Source organism: Pleurotus ostreatus (assembly GCF_014466165.1).
Source record: "Pleurotus ostreatus strain PC9 chromosome Unknown scaffold_7, whole genome shotgun sequence".
Classification (NCBI taxonomy): Eukaryota; Fungi; Basidiomycota; class Agaricomycetes; order Agaricales; family Pleurotaceae; genus Pleurotus; species Pleurotus ostreatus.
Window position 1 is genome coordinate 1,481,915 of NW_023503162.1, and position 21,760 is coordinate 1,503,674.

At 50.8% G+C, this 21,760-nt stretch overlaps 10 protein-coding genes across 10 annotated transcripts; 7 read left to right on the forward strand and 3 right to left on the reverse strand.

Moving 5' to 3' along the window:
- Positions 1-121: 121 nt before the first annotated feature.
- Positions 122-1,853, forward strand: PC9H_009711 (uncharacterized protein; the record flags this gene model as incomplete). The annotated part of the gene is made up of 6 exons (XM_036779209.1): positions 122-169; positions 225-236; positions 301-351; positions 407-466; positions 520-1,139; positions 1,190-1,853. The coding sequence occupies 6 exons, from the start codon at positions 122-124 to the stop codon at positions 1,851-1,853; spliced, it is 1,455 nt and encodes a 484-aa protein (XP_036628598.1).
- Positions 1,854-1,985: 132 nt separating this feature from the next.
- On the forward strand, positions 1,986-3,021 carry PC9H_009712 (uncharacterized protein; the record flags this gene model as incomplete). The annotated part of the gene is made up of 6 exons (XM_036779210.1): positions 1,986-2,200; positions 2,262-2,334; positions 2,381-2,476; positions 2,535-2,675; positions 2,729-2,840; positions 2,897-3,021. 6 exons carry the CDS (start codon positions 1,986-1,988, stop codon positions 3,019-3,021), a joined length of 762 nt encoding a protein of 253 aa, XP_036628599.1.
- A 1,036-nt stretch (positions 3,022-4,057) lies between these two features.
- On the reverse strand, positions 4,058-5,176 carry PC9H_009713 (uncharacterized protein; the record flags this gene model as incomplete). Its single annotated transcript, XM_036779211.1, has 5 exons — positions 4,058-4,495; positions 4,654-4,781; positions 4,839-4,894; positions 4,959-5,068; positions 5,126-5,176. 5 exons carry the CDS (start codon positions 5,174-5,176, stop codon positions 4,058-4,060), a joined length of 783 nt encoding a protein of 260 aa, XP_036628600.1.
- A 156-nt stretch (positions 5,177-5,332) lies between these two features.
- Positions 5,333-8,505, forward strand: PC9H_009714 (uncharacterized protein; the record flags this gene model as incomplete). The annotated part of the gene is made up of 6 exons (XM_036779212.1): positions 5,333-5,453; positions 5,504-5,696; positions 5,747-5,771; positions 5,829-6,363; positions 6,678-7,578; positions 7,644-8,505. 6 exons carry the CDS (start codon positions 5,333-5,335, stop codon positions 8,503-8,505), a joined length of 2,637 nt encoding a protein of 878 aa, XP_036628601.1.
- Positions 8,506-9,107: 602 nt separating this feature from the next.
- Positions 9,108-10,712, forward strand: PC9H_009715 (uncharacterized protein; the record flags this gene model as incomplete). Its single annotated transcript, XM_036779213.1, has 8 exons — positions 9,108-9,340; positions 9,401-9,521; positions 9,586-9,800; positions 9,855-10,020; positions 10,074-10,148; positions 10,205-10,351; positions 10,404-10,490; positions 10,539-10,712. The coding sequence occupies 8 exons, from the start codon at positions 9,108-9,110 to the stop codon at positions 10,710-10,712; spliced, it is 1,218 nt and encodes a 405-aa protein (XP_036628602.1).
- A 291-nt stretch (positions 10,713-11,003) lies between these two features.
- On the forward strand, positions 11,004-12,394 carry PC9H_009716 (uncharacterized protein; the record flags this gene model as incomplete). The annotated part of the gene is made up of 6 exons (XM_036779214.1): positions 11,004-11,159; positions 11,209-11,406; positions 11,463-11,552; positions 11,602-11,714; positions 11,775-11,788; positions 11,841-12,394. 6 exons carry the CDS (start codon positions 11,004-11,006, stop codon positions 12,392-12,394), a joined length of 1,125 nt encoding a protein of 374 aa, XP_036628603.1.
- An 18-nt stretch (positions 12,395-12,412) lies between these two features.
- PC9H_009717 (uncharacterized protein) lies at positions 12,413-13,472 on the reverse strand (the record flags this gene model as incomplete). Its single annotated transcript, XM_036779215.1, has 3 exons — positions 12,413-12,998; positions 13,048-13,063; positions 13,115-13,472. 3 exons carry the CDS (start codon positions 13,470-13,472, stop codon positions 12,413-12,415), a joined length of 960 nt encoding a protein of 319 aa, XP_036628604.1.
- Positions 13,473-13,583: 111 nt separating this feature from the next.
- Positions 13,584-13,865, reverse strand: PC9H_009718 (uncharacterized protein; the record flags this gene model as incomplete). The annotated part of the gene is made up of 1 exon (XM_036779216.1): positions 13,584-13,865. One exon carries the CDS (start codon positions 13,863-13,865, stop codon positions 13,584-13,586), a length of 282 nt encoding a protein of 93 aa, XP_036628605.1.
- Positions 13,866-14,431: 566 nt separating this feature from the next.
- On the forward strand, positions 14,432-15,754 carry PC9H_009719 (uncharacterized protein; the record flags this gene model as incomplete). The annotated part of the gene is made up of 2 exons (XM_036779217.1): positions 14,432-14,704; positions 14,768-15,754. The coding sequence occupies 2 exons, from the start codon at positions 14,432-14,434 to the stop codon at positions 15,752-15,754; spliced, it is 1,260 nt and encodes a 419-aa protein (XP_036628606.1).
- Positions 15,755-19,140: 3,386 nt separating this feature from the next.
- Positions 19,141-21,485, forward strand: PC9H_009720 (uncharacterized protein; the record flags this gene model as incomplete). Its single annotated transcript, XM_036779218.1, has 5 exons — positions 19,141-19,750; positions 19,803-19,948; positions 20,002-20,042; positions 20,092-21,355; positions 21,411-21,485. The coding sequence occupies 5 exons, from the start codon at positions 19,141-19,143 to the stop codon at positions 21,483-21,485; spliced, it is 2,136 nt and encodes a 711-aa protein (XP_036628607.1).
- Between the last annotated feature and the right edge of the window lie 275 nt (positions 21,486-21,760).

A 21,760-nucleotide genomic window follows, 5' to 3' on the forward strand; every position in this document is an offset into this window, starting at 1 on the left:
CCGATTCGGCATGTTCGGATTTAGAACTGCATGTTTTGGGGACACGTGCTCCCGCTTGTACTACTGCCTCTGCCTTCATGTCCTTCTATCCTGACTCTCAGCTACACACACCTCAAAGCCCATGGAGAAGCACCGTAGCCACCAATACCAACCGTACTCGTGGCATCAGGTGCGGAAAATTCTCTACCAGAACATTGAATTGACCTAATGGTGGCCGAACACAGTCGCATGATCAGGTATGGGTGCTGTGAGTCACTTCAAGCTTGAGTGGGCTGTTGACGATGTCTTTTTCTATCGTAGGCAACAGTGTTGCTGCTAGTGCCCTACGACACTCAAGACGAGGACATGGTTGTGAGTCGCTTCGCTGCAGGACACTTTCAGTGCCACTTAGTAGGTATTTATGGAGGTCATCATCGAGCGTGATTATATCGTCGCAGGAGTGAGAGGACAAGCCCCCATTCTCAAGGCGAGTTGAAGAGGATTCTATCGTTAAGAGACTGTGTTAACCTCGGTTATCAGGGGAAAGTGTATGCCGGAGTGGACACTCGGGACTCAGTATGGATGCTGGAACCCCGACCCTCGCGGCGGTCTACTAGAGAGCGCACCATATCATCTTTGTCGACAGCTACTTCATCGACGCACTCCTCTTACGCCTTTGTGTCCGACCCCGAGATCTCAAGCAGCTTTGCCGCCTCACTGGACAGCGCCCAAGCTTCTGACACAGAAGAATTCACCGTCTCTCCCGCGCCCCGTTCACCCACTCTGTCATCCGCAGATGAACGCTCCTACTCGCCTCAGAGACGGCATCACTCACAAGTGGCAACATCGCGGCCAGTTTCTCCGGGCCATCTATTGCAGAGTCTGGCGTCATCCTACTCGTCCCTTGAATCCCTTCATTCTACTCAATCAGGCAGACTTCTGACCATACACCTTGAAAAGGAACAATCTATAATCTGGCCTTCATTAATCGTTGGTCCAGTACCGGAGTCTGTCTCCCCTTGCCTAACGGACACTGTAGTCTTTGACATGAGTCATGAACTCGAGCACCAGTATAATATGGATCCTACCAGCTTAGTACTCATAGCTCTCGATCTATACGACATTCGTAAAAACAAAGAGGAAGCTTTTGAATATTTCGTGTAAGCTGAATCTCGCCTGTTGTATGAATACTTTACTGACAATTCAGCAGACGTGCATGGCATCAAGCGCACATTCCTTCAGCAACCGTTCGCCTCGTTAATCACTACATCCCATTGTCGAAATCATTTGACCCGCTGCCGTTAACTACGGAGCAAGCATCAAGAGGGACCACGTCATACTACATGCAATGTATCGGTAGCTCAGAAGGACTGGCACAACTATATGTCGAAGCAGGTCTTCTACACCTGGAAGGCACCGCATCTACTATCTTATCGACATCGCATTCCAGCTTGTCGTCGCTCAGGGTGCCACACGAGCCTCAAGTCGGCGAAGCTGGCGCAGATGCATGGAAGCGAGACCGTGATATTGCTTCGAAATATTTCGAACGCGCGAGGAATCTCCATCCTACGCTGGAGATTCCTTCATTACCCCCCAGCTCCGAAGAGCTGCTAATGCCGTCGATTTATCTACGAGAAGACTCGTCAGACTCGCCGCCCACGGAACCAGACATACCTGTCATTCGGAGACGTAGAAACAAGGACGAGCAGGAAGGCTCGCTCTTCGACCCCGATCCAGAGGCCAAAGTGGACGAAATTGATAATACGTGGTACCTGTATATTCCTGGGTTAGTAGGAGCAGGGACAGCATTGTTAGTGGTGGGCGTGGTGGGCGCGTTAAGCTTTTCTACCTGGAGGAGAAATCAGGGCGCCTAGTCATGTTTTATTGCTGTATCTAGTGAACGCGTACTTGAATAGGAGCTGCTTTCTTGATGGATGCATCGGCGCCTAAAGCTTGACAATCATGATCTGTGCCCACCTTACCTTCCTCCGACGAGCTCGACAGCGATGAGCATCTGGTCGACACCGTTTCTCAGACGTAATCAAGCCGCAAAGACGTCGAAATTCCCACAAGAATCCAAGTATGCCCTGATAATTCTCAATCAACCCTTCTCTACACCTTTATTTCGCCAACTTTGGGACGCGAGCGAATGGCGGTGTTGCGCCGACGGCGGGGCCAACCGCCTATACGATCTCGAGGGCATAGTGGACAAGCGTGAATGGTATGTTGTGATGAGACGTTATCGATTATTCGCGTGTAAGAAATGCCAGAAATGCGCACAGTTTCTTGCCAAACTTGATCAAGGGGGACTTGGATTCCGCAAGACCTGCAGTACTGGAATACTATGGTTCCAAGGTAGGCCTTTAGGTTGCCCAGCATAGTCTGGCTGACGCAGACATAGGGCGTGGCCGTGATTCATGACCGTGATCAAGACAGCACTGACTTGATGAAATGTGTTGCTGCGTTGACGGAGATAGAGACTCGGGAGAATGTTCAAGTACGATTTCATTGTGAATTCCGTCATGTACTTGACTGTTTTATATCTGCATCAACAGTATGACTTGATCATCCTTGGAGGGCTCTCCGGGCGGCTGGACCAGACCGTTCATACTCTGTCTTATCTCCACAAGCTGCGGAAGCAGAGAAATCGTGTATTCGCGGTGACGGATGAAAGCGTTGGTTGGGTTCTTGACACAGTGAGTATTCTTGGATTTACTCGCGACGGGGACATCATAACCACGATCTTCAGGGTGAACATACTATTGAGATCGAGCATAACGCATTGGGTCCCACTTGCGGTCTCCTGCCTGTTGGTATCGGGGGTACCATACTCTCTACCAGAGGCTTGAGATGGAATCTATGTGCGTTGCCGAAAAGCTCTCCTTCCACAGCTCGACTTCCTAACGTTAAGCTGCAGCTAATACCCCGTCATCCTTCGACGGCATGGTTTCTACGTCCAATCATCTGGTACCCGGGTGTGACCAGGTGTGGGTGAAGACATCGAAGCCTTTATGGTGGACAGCTGAGCTTAGGCCGTTCTGACGTGCATGTTCGCCCTTGCCATTGTTTATTGCATTAATATATCAACCCGCGCACGGAACTGCGCCAAGAACCTCGCGTATCAATGTCTGACTGACATTTCATTTACAGTTGCACAGGGCTAGTGCTTCCAGGTTTATACCGTTAAATCATTCACACAGTCTCATTCCTTCTTCGAAGAGGTCGTAACTCGTTTGAGGATTTGAAGCCTAGACCGCAAAGTCAGGGCCTTCATTCTCTGTGGCCGACGCGCGGGCGGTTCCTGTCACCCGCAGTCCCAGCCTAGTTCATGAACGGCTTCTCTCCTGCACAGGTCCCACGGGCAATGTGATTAATCAATCCGTTCATCGGTATGGTGCGCCACATCACACGTCTTGAATGAACTCCGAGACAGTACCAATACACAAGACTTTCAGGCCGAGCCCGCCTGGAACGTACCATCCGCAAATGGACAAAACATTACCTCTGTAGGATCCTTCATCTTGCCACTGTCAAATCGCATCGCCGTCTGGGTAACCTCGCGGAGGCTGTGCGTGTGTGACGGCCGGTCTAGAGCCTAGACTCGCTCACAAATCTTAAGAAGAACCTTGTCCTTGATCAAGTACTTGCTTGAGTTTCGATTTTCTCCCGAGGCTTTGGTACCAAATGCTTTTCCGGAAGCAGAGCGATCGAGAGGCAATGATCGAGACTCGACTAACTTTTGCAGAGACATCGTGGCATGTATTCGGTGTCTACTCACACAAGCCCTGTGGGGAACGGCGTATTACTGATCCTGGATACCTAGGCCTGGTCTACAAGCTGACAATTAATGTGGATTGATCTCGCAGAGCGATAAAAACCGAGGTGGTGAATAATGTACTCCGAGATTTAGATAAGATTGATCATTCAGGATGGTGTGATCAGGCACCGAAGGGTAGTTGTTGAGATGGTCAGATGAATAATAAATGGCCGACTGAAGGCAAGGTAGACTAGAAGATGGCTCGGCAATGTGGAATGTACTATAGACTAGGGGGATGGCTGCGCAGATAAGAGGGTGATGTTATTCACCCGTTTTAGAACGCTTGGTATCACTTGCGTCATCTTGCATATTTTCATCAAGCGAGCCTGCACTTCTTGCTTCACCGACTTGTTCCTCGCCCGCTTGCTGTTGCTGCTGCTGTGCGGAATACTCGAGCCCAACAGTCATACCTCTCAAAACACTCCGAGTGACGGCAGCCGTCAGCGCTTCGTCTACTTCGGGAGTATCCATGGTATCGTTTGATTGTGCTTGTTGGAGAATGGACTGAACTGACTCAATCAGCTCTGAGGTAAGTGACTCGGAGGCGACGTGCTGCGCGTGTTGAGATGGGAATGAAGATTGAGAAACCGTTTGTGATGGTGATGATGGGAGATTCGAAGTAGGGGGCTGTGATGGTGGTAAACGTGTTTGAAGGTATGCCGCTACGGCGGGAAAGTCCTCTGATAGATGATCTATTGGCTGGTTTTATGGTTGGTCGTTAGCAACGTGCAGGAGATGGGTGCGATAGGAAACTTAATGTCGGATAAAATTGTAAGATATCATTGAACGGAGAAATATAAGAAAGTAAAGTGCAAAATAGATCAAGGGGGTAATAGGGTTAAGGGAAACCCACTCACTGAGATGCCTTCGTTGTTGGTTATTTGGAGTGAAGCTCCGTTATCAATGAGGAAACGTGCAGTTTGGATGTTTTCTACTGCGTAGAGGGGCGTGTCCCCGTCGTGGTCGGTGACATTAACATCCCCTCCTGTAATACCTGGCGTCAGAGCCGTGAATTTGGTCCAGCGATGAAGTAGAACCAGACCTTTTGATATGAGATACGTAAGTACGTGTAGGTGCCCATACGAGGCTGCAGCATGCCTGTCAGTTCAGACATGCGTTTTGAGTGAGCATGAGCTCGGTATACTCCGGGGATACGGCGTACATGGGTGTGTATGTGTGTGCATCCGGTTGGTTGGGTGAGATGCCTATGTCATCGATGAGACGATATGTCATAGAAGCCAAGACATTCGTACTTTGTGTTTCTACGAGATGCTGGGGGAAAAGGTTATGCACCGTTATACCACGCTCCCAGATTTTTCGACCGCTCACCTGCACGCGGGCGAGGTCTCCATCGCCAGCAGCGACCCAGATGTTGCTCATGGCGGTGGATGAAGGACCGATGGTGCTTACGTAAAAGAGATCGAAAGACAGCATCGATCGAGTGCCGATCGGAGCTGTTGTCGGAATATCACAATAATGACAAATACAGTAACCTAGTCTCTCCCTCTCCCTTCCTCTCTCTTGCTCTTGACCTTCATGAGCTTCATCCACCACTCGTCCTCGATGCCGCCGACTTCAGACTCATTTTCCTATCAGCCAGCATACGTAGCAGAGCAGCCGTCAGCGCCGCTGCCCAAGGTCGGCCAAACCAGATGTTGTACGTCTATTTCGATCATTCGATCGCCTCACTTCTCACTCCCAGCATAGACTGGGCTCTCCTGACATCCGAACTACAATTTATCTACCTTGACCCCGTTCTCGCTTCTCACCTTGAAGAACAAGCGTCCGTGCTCATTGGTAAATCCCTCATATCCTTTGTGCACCCGGACGAACAAGCGTCGGCAAAACACGATTTGGGAGATGTTCTACAGAATAGAACATTGCATGGGAGTGTCACCAGGTGCGTGGTATAGGGCTTGTATGCACTTTTGACGTTGACCGCCGCAATAGGGTACGGTTCTCTCGACTTTCCCGCGTGCGCCGCCAGCTCGGTTACACCGGACAACCGCCCCCCTTCCCCTCAGCGTCAAAGATCGCCCTGGACTCGAACTACATGGCGGTCGACATTGTAATTAACTACGCAGCAAGCAACTTGGTGCTCTGCTTCATACATGCCATTGTCGACCTTGATACAGACAGAGACAATGACGAAGAGAACAAAACGGAGTGGACAAATTGGTGCGGAACACCATGGATGGGTAACGGAGAGGTGGGAATGGTATGGGAGAGGCTGATGGCTTGGGTGCCGACGCCAGAAACGACGATCCAGCCGCCGGGCCAGGCGCAGCAACAGCAATACCCCCAAGTCATGAGAGTGTTTCAGATTCTAGCCAACCACAGCACACGCCCTATGCTCCTGTCATGGCCGCCGGACCCCATGCCGCCCCCACCATCTGCTCATCAACCCACCTCGCGGGACTTTGCCCGACTTGTGGAGAATGTCCAGATTGGAAGTGACCTCCCCAATGCGAGTGACGCCAAGACCAGCTGCACAAGGAGATATAAGGCAACTCAGATGATGCCGTCCTGGCCAGGGAGCGAAGTCGAGAGTATATACATCCCGCATGGTGCGTTACCTGCAAACATAGTTTATGTGAAAGCTGACCCGGTTGCTGTCTATGCTAATTTCCAAACGACACAAATCCCCTTGCCCTTTCGGTTTGATACGGCATCGTGCCTTTGAAACATCGATTCTGTTCGCTCTATTTTTGTATTCCTTCTCGCCACACCCCGAACGTTCTTTGCTTGTGTCTTGCTGCTTGATCCTTAAATCCCACTACTCCACATCCCCTTGCCAAATTCTGATTCCCTACCTTTTTGACTTACTCTCCGTGTCTTGGTCATCCACCCTTGGCTCATCCGCGTCGGTGATATTTTCTAGGCACCATAATATTCGCGTGCCACAAATTCACCCCAGCTTCCACCCGTTCCGCGTCCGCCGCCGCTCCATCATCTTTATCCCAAACCACTTCCACGACGACTGCTACCAACGCAAACATGATGTCCTACCCTCCGCCTCCCAGTGCCTATTCACCCCAACACCCTCCCTCCCATCCTCCGTATTATGACCAGCCCCCACCGACGCTGCCGCCCCTATCCGCATATGCATCGCCCAACCCCCCCAATCCGACAACATCAGCTAATCCATCGCCCACCCAGCCTTCTCAGCCCTATTCGCCCCAGAGATGGCCTCCACAGGGATATCATCATCCGCCTTCTTGGGGATCGTCCAGCCCAACGCACGGCTCTCTTCCACCATCTGTAAGCAACTTACGTTCTGCCGCCACCAATTCGTCAGCCGCAGCATACAATCCTTCCTCCCCCCACGCCCCGCAACCAGGTCAATGGCCCCCACCTGCTCCCGGCCCTGGATGCTTCCAGGAAAACCCGTCAGGAGTCGGAGTTGCTCCTGGGTACGATGCTGGGGGGCGTCCCATATCGCCATATTCGGGTTCACCTTACATGGCTGGAAGTCCTGCACCGACCAACATGAGCACTGGCGATATGGGATCGAACGGAAATATGAGCGACGGCGGAAGGGATTCACCTAATCATCTGGGTGTCGGGATGGATCTGGTGCCTCCGCCCCGAAGGAGGGTGTCACCTAATTCGAGTCGAGGAGAGTATGGAGATCATGGGTTTGATAGTTCGGCAAACAGCAGCGGAGGGGGCAGGGCAGGGGGTAACAGGCCCGTTGGGGTTTTGGAATGCTTTAGCTGCAAAGCTACCACGAGCCCGGAGTGGAGAAAGGGCCCAAGTGGGAAGAAGGAGCTATGCAACGCGTAAGCCAGCCTTTATCCTTTTGGATCCTAATCTTGAGCACCCAGTGATTTCTTACTCCTTGTAGATGTGGATTACGCTACGCCCGTTCGCGTGCCAAGAAGGAAGGAGCGGGAGTGGGCAACCGCCGCAGAAAGGACCGAGTCATTAGTGGAGGTACAACGAAGAGCAGAGACAGTGCAACGCCTCCCGTTGGTAGCCGCGCTGGTGGGTCTCCGTCGGCATCGTCATCCGGGCTATACGCCAGCCGTAGATGGACTGGAGATGATATCCATACAGGTAACCCTGGCGGACGACCAGGCTGGGCGGGCCGCGAGGAATATGGAGGTGGTGGCAGCGCCAATGAATTATATCACCCTCATGCCCAATCGCATCACCATCAACCCTACAGTAACCCCCGGGGCGGCTCGAGGTATGAAGATGGAACACCTTCTCCCTCCCCGCCTGCCTCCAGCGTAAATTTCGTGCACTATCAGTCAGGACCCGGTGCACCGGGCCCAGGCGGCGGCGGCGGCGGGTCTCCTACAGCACCCACAGGCCCTGAACCCCCTCATCCAGGACGATCAAGCGGCGGCGGCGGCGGATTCTACAGCGTGCCATCTCCACTTTCCAACCCGCCTGTTTCGGCCAGCCAGAGCGCCTCCACTGGACATCACCAATTACCTAGGCTGGATTATGTTGATAGATTGAGCCCTATGCTTGGTGGTGGGGAGTCGCCCATCATTGGGTCATACGGAGGCGACGGTGGAATGAGTAGTGGAGGAGCGTTGGGCGGGCTGCCATCTTCTTACGAAAGGGACAGGCAGCTGCCACCCATGGGGCCTGGCGTTGGACCTGGCGGTTTATCGGAGGAGCAGGCGTTGGCATGGGTGTCGCAAGGCGGTAATCCATACGCGCCCCTCACTTCCCTCGTCCGTCCGCACTCTTGATAATTCCCCGATAATGACAACTCGAGCGACCGGCCGAACTGAATAACCATTCTTATACGCACACGTATGGTACGGACCGGGACGTCCTTCCCTTCTTCCTTTTCTTCATTTCTACCTGCTCTGTCGTGTTATTCCTCGTCGCCTACAAATACAGTGCCAGTATAATATCTTCTCCTAGTCTCATGCCCCTCACTGTGTCTTAGCAGCCTGGTTTGCTCCCAAACTATTATACCTACACGATTGACTTCGTAATCCACTTTGTACTGTTATCCCTTTTCTCCTTGGATATCTACTCCGTGTATCGCATCCTCCACGTCGACCCCCAGCCTACAAGCACCATCCCCCGGACTCACTCCATCGCAAACGATTTCGTAGTATATGTGCACTCCTATACAGTTACTTGGTGACTCAAATGTGTCTTATGGTATTCTAGCACATTTTCCGATGTGTTCGCGTTGCGCCTTACTATGCAGTATTTCAGTAGAGTAACTAATAGCTTTCTTCACCAATCGAGATTTACAGCCACAGGGACGCGAGATTATATTCCGATCGTCAAGCATCCTGCATCGCTTGAGGGGTTCCCCGCAGAGGTTCTCCGAAGAATGTCGACGCGATCGTCCTCGATCGCGTTGTGCAAGCAGCAGCCACCCTTTATTGATTATCTTATCTCGGGTTTCGGCGCCTGTTTCAGGACCCTTATTCAGTTTGAACCTCTCTGGACTTCGCGGCAGACTCATATCATGCAAACCAACCTAATCAACGGAGAAGGCGCAATTCCGCCTAAAGAGAGCCCTACCACGGAGAAGCATGCACATGTTCATATCGCGGTAGAGAAGTACGCCACCTTCTTGGTTTGTACCAGCTGAAAGCTAAATGACTCTCAACTTCACTTCAGATCAGCGAGAGTGGTGCTGCCTGCCGACGAGCCAGTGGATACCGATGAAGAGGCCGAAGAGGAGGAGGTCGCAGAAGGAGACGATGGTGATTTCCTGGTTGACTTCCCAGACAATACAGAGGTTCGCATCTACACAAGCATGCTCTCCTTGCGAAATAAATATTCCTAATCCTCGGTGCATCTAGGAGCTCGAATTGATCCATTCCCGTATTGGGGCGCTCTCGAACCTTCGTCTACCGCGATTCGGACCATACCTGAAGAAGCTATGCCTGAGGCAGAACGTCATAACATACTTGGATCCGGAAATTATGGATGAATTGGTCGAATTAGAGGAGCTGGATCTATATGATAATAAGGTCAAAACGGTGGGGGATTCGCTAAGGAAGATGAAGAAGCTCAAGTACGTGTCGATGATCTGTTTCGCATGGTGTTGTATGCTAAACCATCGAAATAGGATCCTGGATCTGTCGTTTAATCTTCTCAAGTCGGTGCCGGAAGGTCTGGCAGGGGTACCGACTTTGAAAACAGTGTTCTTTGTGCAAAACAAGATCTCCAAGATAAACAATTTAGACCCCCTCGTAAACCTAACAAGTCTAGAGCTTGGAGGGAATAGACTTAGGGTAATGCTTGCAATCCGTCACACTCCCCCCCACACTGAAATACGTTGCCCCAGAAAATAGAAAACTTAGATGCGTTGGTGAACCTAGAAGAACTATGGCTAGGGAAGAACAAGATCACAAAGCTTGAAGTAGGCACAACATTTGCCTCGGTCTTGATGCCCATCATTGCTGATTTCCCTGCCAGAATTTGGGGACTTTGAAGAAACTCAGAATCTTGGCCTTGCAATCGAACCGGATCACTAAGATAGAGAACCTTGAAGGCCTCGAAAGTCTGGAAGAGCTTTATCTTAGCCACAACGGGGTGAAGAAACTCGAAGGCCTTGAGCAAAACGTATGAGTTTACTCCCTTCACCCGTGTTTCCATTTGCTAAAGGATGTTATAGACGACACTGAAGACGTTGGACGTAGGCTCTAATTTCATTGAAGCAATTGAGAATATTGCTCACCTATCTCATCTGGAGGAGTTTTGGGTGGGTTCGTTACACCTATTCGCCTGTCATGCGCTCATATTCGATTAGGCCAATGGTAACAAAATCCCAAACCTTCTTTCCCTGGAGCTCCAATTATCACACATCAAAACTCTGGAAACGATATATCTCGAGGGTAACCCATGCCAGATGGACGACATGGCGGGATACAGGAGGAAGATCATCCTTACACTCCCTCAGCTAAAGCAGATCGACGCGACGTAAGTGATTTTGCGAGTTTGGACCTCGCATCTACTCATTTTAGATAACTGTGCATATAGATATGTCCGCTAACTTAACTTTGGACTAAAATCCACATGGCTGGTATTCTCAGATGAACATATTACCTTGTAGTATTAGTTTTTGTAAATGATCGTCGTATTTATCAGTAATCTACAGACCAAAGCTTGGCGTTCAATGGGAGGTGCATAAGCGCCCGATTAGGAGTGGATCTTTCGTTCACGAGCGAGTTGCCTCAGCAGTAACGCGTTCATCTTCTTTCAAACTCTGCTCACCATGTCCCACAAGGCAAAGGCAAAAGCCGCTGGCATCAGCGCGACCTCTTTCTTCGACCTCAAAGCCGAACTTTCAAAGCAAGAGGCAGAATTCTCCAAGTCCAAAGCTGCAGGAAAGGCAGCAGCAGTTGTGGGGGGAATAAAGAGACCAGACAAGGTACATTCACCATTGCTCTCGGCTGCATCTTGTCTCTTATATGTCGTAGAAACCGACTGTGTGGGGACGTCAGAACAAGGGCGTGAAATCCAGGGCTCAGAGGGACATTGAGCTGGAAGCAGTCAGCAGGCCCACTCTCGAATCAGCTCGTGCGGCGTTGGAACGCAAAGCAAAGATATACGACAAACTCAAGAAGGGCAAGACCGGAGGATTAACTGATAGTCAGTACGACGCCCTGCTTGTTGATGTGCGTTGCTGCATTCCTGCTCGCCTTGGTGTTACTCTAACCGACTTGAACTTTAGTTTGACTCAAAACCGGTCTCTGAGTTCTTTGAACCCGATAGTGACGATGAAGATGAATCTCTGGCTGTCCCAGGACCAAGCGTAGACGAGGTACGTCTCCTTATCCTATATACAGAAGCCGAGTACTCACTTTACGAAGGATGATCCCATTATTGAATACGAAGACGAGTTTGGTCGTCTTAGGACGGCACCCCGCTCGGAGGTACCTCGTCACTTGCTCAATACTGAAGGCCCACATGTGGACATTGATGAGTGCGTGTTTCGAGACAACCCCCATACATTTCAGTATTGATATGGTATATGCACTCTCAGGGAACTTATCATTCGTGCGTCTTCTGCTTGGTATCTAAGCACCTGTGACTGACTTACACTGAATAGGCAACCCTGTCAATTACTTCCCTGTATATGAGCCGTCAGCTGAACGCATTGCTGAAATCGAGAAGATCCATTCCGAGGAAAACAACCCCTTGAACATCCATTACGATGCTGCGCGAGAGGTCCGAGCGAAGGGGGCCGGATTCTATCAGTTTTCCGCTGATGAGCAGACGCGACGTGCTCAAATGGAAGAAATGAAAGCTGCGAGGGAGGAAACTGAAAAATCTCGGCGAGAAATGGGTGCGGTGGATCTCAAGCCAGGAGAAGTCGAGGGGATGAGGGAGGGTGATGACGCTGCCGGAACTGCCTCGATACAAAGCAGGGCGATGGAAAAGCGTAAAAGGGACATTGAAGAAAGGAGGAAGGCATTGGAATCAAAGAGGAAGAAAGTCAAGCTTTCTGATGAAGACGGCACACATATTCTACCTGCACAACCAGTGCACGCCGATCCGTTTGCCGCTTTCGAAGCGAAGCAGACTAAGACACCTAAGCCCGCGACAGAAGCAGAAGAATTCCTGGCTCAATTGGAAAAGAATATACTCGGAAAAAGTACATAATACGCCTACGCGAATGTGCTACCTTCGGGCTTCCACAACGAGCCTTTCGGGGCAAATAAGGGAAAACCGCTTCCCGTCTTGCTCGTACATTACTGTTTCCTCTCCTCTCTTGGTCCAACGACGTTGCACTGCTTCGCGGCCTCTCAAGACATCTTCCATGAATGCCTTCGTCGCGGTCAAAACCTCTAGCGCTGGTTGGGCCGCTGTTTCGTGGCCAGCATTTATCCGCACTACCGACCCGTTTTGACTTTCTTGATCGCCTACGAACGAAATCAATTCATCGATGGTCTCCATCCAATCGATTATGGAGCCTTCCTTCGGGAAGATAATGGGAGCGTTTTCGTACAACGTATCCCCAACATACAGCATCTTCTCGTCTCCATCATATACCGCTAGTTCGTCGGGCGTGTGTCCAGGGGTATGCATGATGGTGATGGACGTCTTCTTTCCATCCGAAGACAAGACTTGATGCATGTGATCAACCAAGGTTGGAGAATATGAAGGCGTCTCGATTCCAAGCTCTTGACACAGCGAGTGTACGGGCAGTCTCGACGGTCGCAAGAATTCGGGGGAGTACCCCGACGCCAGTATCATAGAATCAGAACTATGGGTTGGTTAACAATGACCACATCAACAGCGCCATGAAGCTTCACAATTGCTCAACTGCCACTGAATGCGTTCCGATCAGACAGCAGATCGGACGAAACGGAGGGATCTCACAAATATGGTCGTAATGGCAATGGCTCAGAATGATGATGTACTTCATTCGCCCCCCTTCATTTAATGGTCGCCCGCCGTTGTCTTCGATGCCGACGGTTTCGAGGAATTCCCTCAACTCCTTGATTTCAACATCCGGGTTGGACGAATGACCCCCGCAACCGGTGTCGAGGATGATGATTGTGCTCAGTTGTTGGATGAGCTTGGCATATATGTGCGGCTTCTCGGAGTATATATCATCATACTCTTTGATGAGGAATGTAGTCGGTGTCAATCTGCTCGCGATAAAAGCCGATGAATTGGGTGAAGGCGTTACTGCTTGGGCTGTGTGTACAGATGGTACGTCTTCTAGACGACACATCAGAGGTATTCCAGAGGTTCACGTCGTCTGTGCCACCTATGGCTGAGGTCAATGAGTGCGGTGATGAGAGGAGTCATGAATTTCACCCACCATAGTCAAACTTTCTCACAATCAACCACCAGACACAGGACAGATAATAGCAAGTTCCTCCCCACCACTTAGTAAGACGTTTCCTGGATCATCAACCATTTCCGCATCGACGCTCCACTGACTACTCTCCAAGACCTTGTCAAGGCCAGTATCGGGGTGGAGAGATACGAGCAGATCACCAAGTTCGGATAAGAGAAATGGACGATCTGTGGGTATGCCGACGATCTCTGAGTTCAGGTTCGTAGCGGTTGAGGCTGCTGCGAAATACAGAATGGTGACTTCCATATGGTGAGTGACTGCCATGTTGTATGAGCTGCTGTCAGCCCGACCGTGGCATGGCCGACACCGAGTCTCGTCGGATTCAAGATGTCCCGAGTTTGGTTGGCGCTTCACATCCAAACACACTTACTTCCAACTTCAACTTGTAGCCTCCAACGCGAGGTGCCTACTTTTCTGTAAGATTGGGGCGAGATATCGAGCCGTCGCTCATTCTTGGAAGATTTCCGTCAAAAGGTAGAATATTTGCGCCAAAATAGTGGAGGGATCTAGGGGCGCTCAGTAACCTCTCACGATCACTAATCGCCTTCACAAGTTGTGTTCTTTGTCAGAATATTCAAGATTGGTGAGCAAGTGAACAATTCTTTTCCGTCCTGATTCAGCACTTGCGCTTCAAAGTTCTATGACAGCCTAAACTTGGGAGCAAGGTTCTGCCATGGCTATCGAACTCTGATTCAGCACATCGCGCTCATTGGGAGTAATTGTCTGTCTATGATGAATCTCGCGTCGGCTACGGCCACAAGTTATGTATAAAATCCTTGAGATGCTAACGGAGGTTTCACCACCCAACACAAAAAATTCACATCGATAACATGTCTACTTCATCTTCTCCTAAACTTTTTCAACCAATCAAAATAGGTCGGATGACTCTCCAGCACCGACTTGCGCTCTCACCCCTCACTCGCTTTCGCGCCGACGAAGGGCATACACCCATACTTCCCATAGCTCAAAATTATTACACCCAACGAGCGAGCACACCGGGTACCTTGCTCATCACTGAAGCAACGTTAGTTGGTGCAAAAGCGGGAGGAACCAATAATATCCCAGGAATATGGTCTGACACGCAAATCGCTGCCTGGAAGGAGGTTTGTACATTTCTGAGTCCTTATTTATGATACAGTAAACTGACGTGGCACGAATTACTATAGATTACCACATCTGTTCATGCGCGTGGCTCATTCATTTATCTTCAAATGTGGGGCCTCGGTAGGGCTGCGTTGCAAGACGTCCTAAGTGCAGAGGGATTAGACTATGTCTCCGCGTCAGATGTTCCCCTCACCTACCAACCGACGCCTCCCCCCCGGCCCCTAACAATCCCCGAGATAAAGGAATACGTCCAGCTGTTTGCGAAGGCAGCTTCCAACGCTGTCCACCTCGCCGGCTTCGACGGGGTGGAGATCCACGGCGCAAATGGGTATCTCATCGACCAGTTCTTCCAGGATGTGTCGAACAAACGTACAGACCAGTATGGTGGCAGCCCAGAGAATCGTGCAAGGTTTGCACTTGAAGTCCTGGAGGCCGTGTCCAAGGAGATTGGTGAAGACCGAACAGCTGTCCGGATTAGCCCCTGGAGCAGGTTCCAGGAGATGGGGATGACCAACCCCAAGCCGACCTATTCCTACTTCGTGTCGCAGCTCAAGGAGCGGTTGCCGAATCTGGCGTATCTGCATGCTATTGAGCCACGAGTGGCAGATGGCAAAGATATTGGACTTCGTCCTGTAGCAGATGGAGAGGGAAAGGGAAATACACACGTTGAAGAAGAGAATAATTTCCTTCGAAGGATCTGGTCCCCCAAACCTTTCATCAGCGCTGGTGGATATACCCGGGACCTTGCATTGAAAGCGGCTGAGCATGGCGATATCGTTGCTATCGGCCGTTATTTCCTCGCCAACCCCGATCTACCACTGAGGTGGAAGGATGATTTGCCTCTGAATACGTATGATCGGTCGACTTTCTATGTTCCTGGCGATGCCAGTGGCAAGGGTTATTCGGACTACCCTTTCATTGACGGAACTACTAGACTCCCACCAGTCGTTGCCGCCACCGCCCCGTTGCCCCATCCGATGGGCGAAGTCTCGTCCGGGAAGTCTTCTATGCCGTCGCTCCATGATAATGGCGTGAACTGCATGGCGTAGATGTGGGGTCTGTACAGCATCGTACGGAACCTCACGTAACACTTACATCCTCCCTATACTTGATGAATATACAATAATGCTCAATTATATCCGTAAATCCTATAATGGGCTTTACAAGACCCTTCCAAGACCTTATTAAACCGCAAGGGAAGGGGTGCAGACTCCTAGGGTGTGAGGTTAAGTGACGGGCGGTAGGTAGATGCGATCTCTCACTAAGAATCAAATGGAAGGATCCAAATATACAAACGTCGAGCCGTAAACTCAACGCAAGATCAAACCTTTTCTTCGCAGAGTGTCCCTACTGGTGGCTAAATATTGATTGTGAGTCAACTTCGCTTGGTCGAGCAGCATCCGCAAGCTTGAAGTCGTCATTTAGCCACGTATGTGATGTAGTAGCTGCGCTCGTCACTTTCGCAATGTCGACCGCGCATGGTGCCAACTGCTTCCGGTAGCAGGCATATCCTCATTAGCTTTAGCTGATGGTTCTGAGGGTCGAAATTGAAATTAATTCAGGATTGTTATTGCGACGCGTATTTCCGTCGAGCCCAAGCACCCACGCTAGGTCTTCGAGTGCGACGTTATATTCCGCCATCTCGACGAGGTATGACTTTCATTACCCTCTCGCCTCCTCGACCGCGGGTTTCCGGGCTGCGGACCAACGTAAAAGAGAGGTATATCCGAATTGGAGCTGGAAAGATGGTAGAAAACACGGGAGAACGGATGGACGTTGCGTTCGAAAGACGATATCAACCCCGGCGGTGCACGAGAATATCTTCGGCGAGAGAGAAGACCAACTGTTGAGGTTCCTATTGATCTATATCAGGACCATCACACAGCGTGAACATTAGCTATTGGTAGTTTATGAGTAACGAGCATAAATAACGACCTTCGCGAAGGATAATTTGGGGCGGGTTGCGAGGAATTAAGATGTAGGAATATGAATACTCACGACGTTGGGAACGACATAAATAGGTGTCAACTTTTATATAGCGCCGTGTAATTTGAGGTGGGATGCTACGAAAATAGATTTATGGGAGCTACCTAGTGGAAACGGTGGTTCTGCGTCGGATTCCGGAAGCATCTGTGAAGGATCCGTCCGTTTTGACCATGGGACAGATGTCGTCAATGAGACACATTGTATTGGCGGGTGGCCTGTTGGAACCGAAGTCCAAAAGTGGTACGCAGCAGGGACGCAGGTCAGCCAAGTCGTTCCAGACCACGAGTCCTTGCAAGTTGCAGCTGTTGCCAGAGAGCACCCGTTTGTGAAAAAGGCTGGTATTCACAATGAAACCCGCGCAGGTGAACTGTAGCAGAGAATCTGGGGATAATCCGGGGAAGGAACGACGTGAACTGGGGAGAATGAGTCCCAGAGGAGCTACCGACCACGCTAACGTTCCATATGCCAGGTTTGCTGTAGGGACCTGATCTACCGTAATAAAGGTTGATTTGAACGCCGGAGCTGCATATAGCCATATAGCATATAGGGTTCAACCGTCTGGCTATTCGTGAGTGGCTGTCGACAAAAATAAGCGCTTCCCAGTAGTCATATGTACACCCGTAGAAGAGGATTGCCATGAGGAAGGTGGACGGTTACACGGCCGCCTGAGTTAAAGCGCTACTCCGTACGCATAGAACCACGGTAGTCGGAACAATTACGGAATACAGATGCCTGGAAGAAATGAATGAAAGTCAGACGGTTGTTTTGAATTGGGGCATCAGCTGGCCTGAGCCAATCCCCATCCGTAGCTTCACCATTAGACCGTCCCGGTCGTAGAGGTTGTTCACGGAGATGAGTAACAGCAAGCCGAGATTGGAAGGTAGCGAGAGAAGGTTGCAGGCAGGAAATATGCTTTCGGCATGTCGAGTAAATAATCCATTGAAGAATGCTGCCAGAAAGAACACATATGGCGTTGGAGCATTTGACTTGCTTCGGATTGTCAGCTGGATCCAATACAAGAAGGCGAGCATGTTGCTGAGCTCTAGAGTATTCGTCGCATATGATGGCGCGAGAAGCGGGGAACGGAGCCAGGATGTTGGAAGGGAATAAATCCATCCCGACCAATCCTGGCTTGCATCATCTGGAAAGCAGCAGGGATGGCCGAGAAGGGAGCTGGGTAGGAGAGTAAAGATATCTCATCAACGTGTGTGGCTGGAATCTGAAACGGCAAGGCACGCGTCTTCGTGAACTAACCGCTCGGCAAGACAGAAGACATGGGGTGGAATGATTTGCTTCCGAACTGTGATGCTCAAAAACACCAGTGGGGAAGCGTGGTATTGCGAACAATGCGATCACAATGGCGCCATGAGTATACGCCCTTGGCCGGCCTCGCAGACCGCTGAAATAGTTCCGCATCGATGCTATTGCCGTTCCAGATCAACTGGATGAGCCGAATTGTCAATAAGGTAAACTTGCCTGTGTGCACGTTCAAGTTTATGTGCGAATGGCGGATGTACGTATACACATCCTGATCTTAGCGAACGTGTGTCCAGCCTGTGCAAAGACATTTGTATTTCTGTAGAGCATCAAATGCTTACCGGGTGTACCCCAAAGCCTTAAGGGAGCCATCATCGTGCATAACGATCAGCAGACTCAGGCAGACCTGAGCGGTACTTAGCAACCCGTGACCTAGTAGCTAGGAACTGAAAAACTTACGGTGGGATTGCGCCAAGGTTCGGCATTCTAAAAACCTCATCAATTAGATGCGGAGAGAAGAGTGCGCCCTTGCAGCACGCCTGTGGGCACCAACGGACGTAAATTCTCGGCCTGGAAGCAATCCGCAAGCTGTCCAACACATATTGTACCAGCGGGTTCAATGATCAATAGCCATACTTTACAGACAAGACTCCTAGGGGGGCATCTATTAAGTTAGCCCATGTTTCGCCATAGTTGGCTAACAACGTACCATTTTGTGGGTGAGACAACCTAGGACAACCCTTGAGGACATTCAGTAAAGTAGGTCCGGAATCAGCGATGTCGGGATCACATGTACGTAACAGTATTATTTTCGCCCGGATCTCGACATGGGGAGGTGAAACTAATTTCGAGAATCATCATGCTTCGGCCGGACGAGGTACTACATGAGGAAGAGAGAGAAAATACTCATTGAGAAGTGGACTATTTGCGTCCTCTTTGTCTGGCATGCCGCAGATGCTCTTCTGATATATAATTTTTACGGAGGAGCATGTATAGCCAGAACATGAACTTAGAACGTTCGAAGCATCTCGAAGAAGCTCTGGCTTTATTTGTGCATATTTGGCGTGTTCTTGGTACCCCGCACTGTCATCCCGACCTGAATGGCGATCACCCACGTGATCGACTGCCCTCCCATTCTGCCCGCTATAAAGACCCGTACCGAACATGGAAACCGACTCAACACGCCGCTGCAATGTCCACTGCGGAATATCCTCCAGAAATCCTTTTTACCATCTGCGCTCATGTATACTCTGCTTGTCTCCCTGCCTACCCCGTATCCCTCGACCCTTTAATCGCTGCCGACCATGGCATACCGACTGCACTACCATCAGCCATGCCTCCTGGCAATTGGCCTGAGCCGGTGAGCAGAAGGACCCTGGCCTCTCTCTGTCTCGTAAATCATGCCTGGCATGCCGCAGCGAAACCATGGCTTTGGCGTAAGCTTGAAGTTCGCTTGCCTCGCAGCTGGCTTTCACTCGTCGAAGAAATTGCTTGGGATTACGATGAGGGGCAGGTGGAAATGGTAGTAGAGGACACAATAAAGGCTGCAGCGCTGGCCTCACGTGCTTCTATCTCTTCGATGGACCAAGAGTCCACCTCCAAGCTGGAAGAAAATCTCCTTGATTCCCTAACGGAGCCAGACAGCTCCGTACCACTCGAACTTCTTTCCCCCGTCGTTTCTCGAGATCCGAGTCCCCGACGCCTTCGGCAAAAGAGCAAAAGCCCGGCCCGATGGAGGATTATGCGCTCGATTAGCGATGCTATACAGGACTACATGGATAGGCGAGATGCGGGGGTATACGGTACGTGCGCTTGTTCGTTCATCCTAATGACGAGACCGATTTCTCCTTTCAGTGCCCGTCCCCAATGACCCTCGTCCCGGCCGTTTCGTCCGTCATCTTGACTTCAACCACTTCCGTACCATTGGGATCAGGAGGTCTATCGATGAAGGTGTAAACTCCCGTTTCGTAACGGGTGATCGAGTTGAGGCCTTGATCAAGGTAGCTAGACATGATATCGCACTGCCCTAAGACGTCGCTCATGGAATGAACAGGAATGTCCAAACTTGCTGACCTTCGGCGCAACCGAATACATGTTTGTGACTAGCCCAGTCATTGTAACTTTTTGCTCATTATTCAAATAGGGACGGGGCCCTGACTTTGCCGGTACTCAAGGAGCTACTCCTCCGGGGCGCACCATCCCGCGGTCGAGGCCGTCCATCACGGGGCCGTGGTTTGGTCATTACTGACGCAAACGATGTAGAAGAAGATGATCGAGAGCGTCGACGCGAATGTCGTGAACTGGCTGCTATCGATCTCACCGGTTGCGTCAGCGCGGTCTTCGTAAACTCACTCACCGAATTCGTCAACACATATCTCCTAACGCAAGACAACTCTACAGAACGCCAAGCAAGCCGTCACCAAGAGGAGCCTTTGGTATTTCCAGGCCTCCAGCGACTCGGGCTGCGTGGTGTGAAATCGATTCTACCTAATGTTCTTACGCCACTGGTCCTTTCCTTCCCTTCTCTCACTCACCTGGATCTCTCTGGCACACGTGCGACCCCTGAGCTCTTGGATGCTTTGGGTGCTTCATCCTCGGTCCGATTGAAGTCTTTGGCTCTTGCACGTTGCATCAGGCTCACCAGCGAGTCAATTAGGGACCTTCTTGTTAATTCTCCCGTCACCTCACAACTTCAGGAATTGAACCTTTACGGTGACATGACCTTCACGTCCCCTTTGACTACGGAGCACCTTAGAGACATTGTCGCCCTAGCTCCTTGTTTCCAATCCGGCGACTTGGTGTACTTGGACTTGTCTAGCTCCCCAGTCACTCGCGAAATTCTGCTCGACCTGTGCCTCCCTCAATTGAGTCTCCGGTCGTTCGGCTTGTCCTATATTCCTGATTTGGAATTAAAGGCTGTGTCGGAGTTCATCAGAACGAAGGCGCGCAATGTCGAGATCCTCACGCTGGTTGGGACATCGCCAGAGCTTGACTGCGGTCTACGCACCGGCGGCATCAATGGCGCGCCTCGTGGCTCAGCCCGTCAGTCTTCGGTTTCATTGCATACTCAGCTCATCCGCCCTCTCTGCACACCACCATTTACCCTCAACCTGACCTCGACACCAACTCCTCCCAAACCTCCCCTCACGAGACTCCGTGTCATCGAGTTATCTACACCGATGTTGGGCGGCCTTGGTGCCGGTGCCGGTGCTTGGAAAATTGTCCGTAGCAAAGGCGGCAGGGGTTGGTACGTAGATACCGCATCCGGCTGGGTATCCGAAAGCTCGGGAAGTGTATTGCGCCGTGATTTACCTGCCGGACATCCACTGAGGGCGGAAATTGAGAAGCTGTCTGAAGCGAATGGAAACGTGAGCAGCGGTGTCGGATGGCATGCAAGGAAGATGGAGGTAAGCAAATGCCCATGTCCGCTGACTTGGGAGGCACTGACTGAGCGCTCTTCAGATTTTGCACGGTCACGGAATGTTGGGACGAGAAGATGGATTGTACGGCGCAGTTTCTTTCGCCTATCAAGGTTGATGGGCGTCGTATGTCCTACTCACGGCGGGCTCACACGAATCATCCACGAAAATGTCGGACACGATACCTCTTACAGCTGTTCGCGGACTTGCTTCGTCTTGTATGATACCACATCTTTTATCGCTTTATGTAGAATGCGGTTAATAGGACTTATTTTGTGCGTTCCACAGTCACCCCATCGTTGGATTTGATCTCGCGTCGTCACTGGGACCAACCGTTCCACTGCATCATCGTAAGGAGCAGTTAATTGCAGTGTCACTGTCGGTTCCCACTGC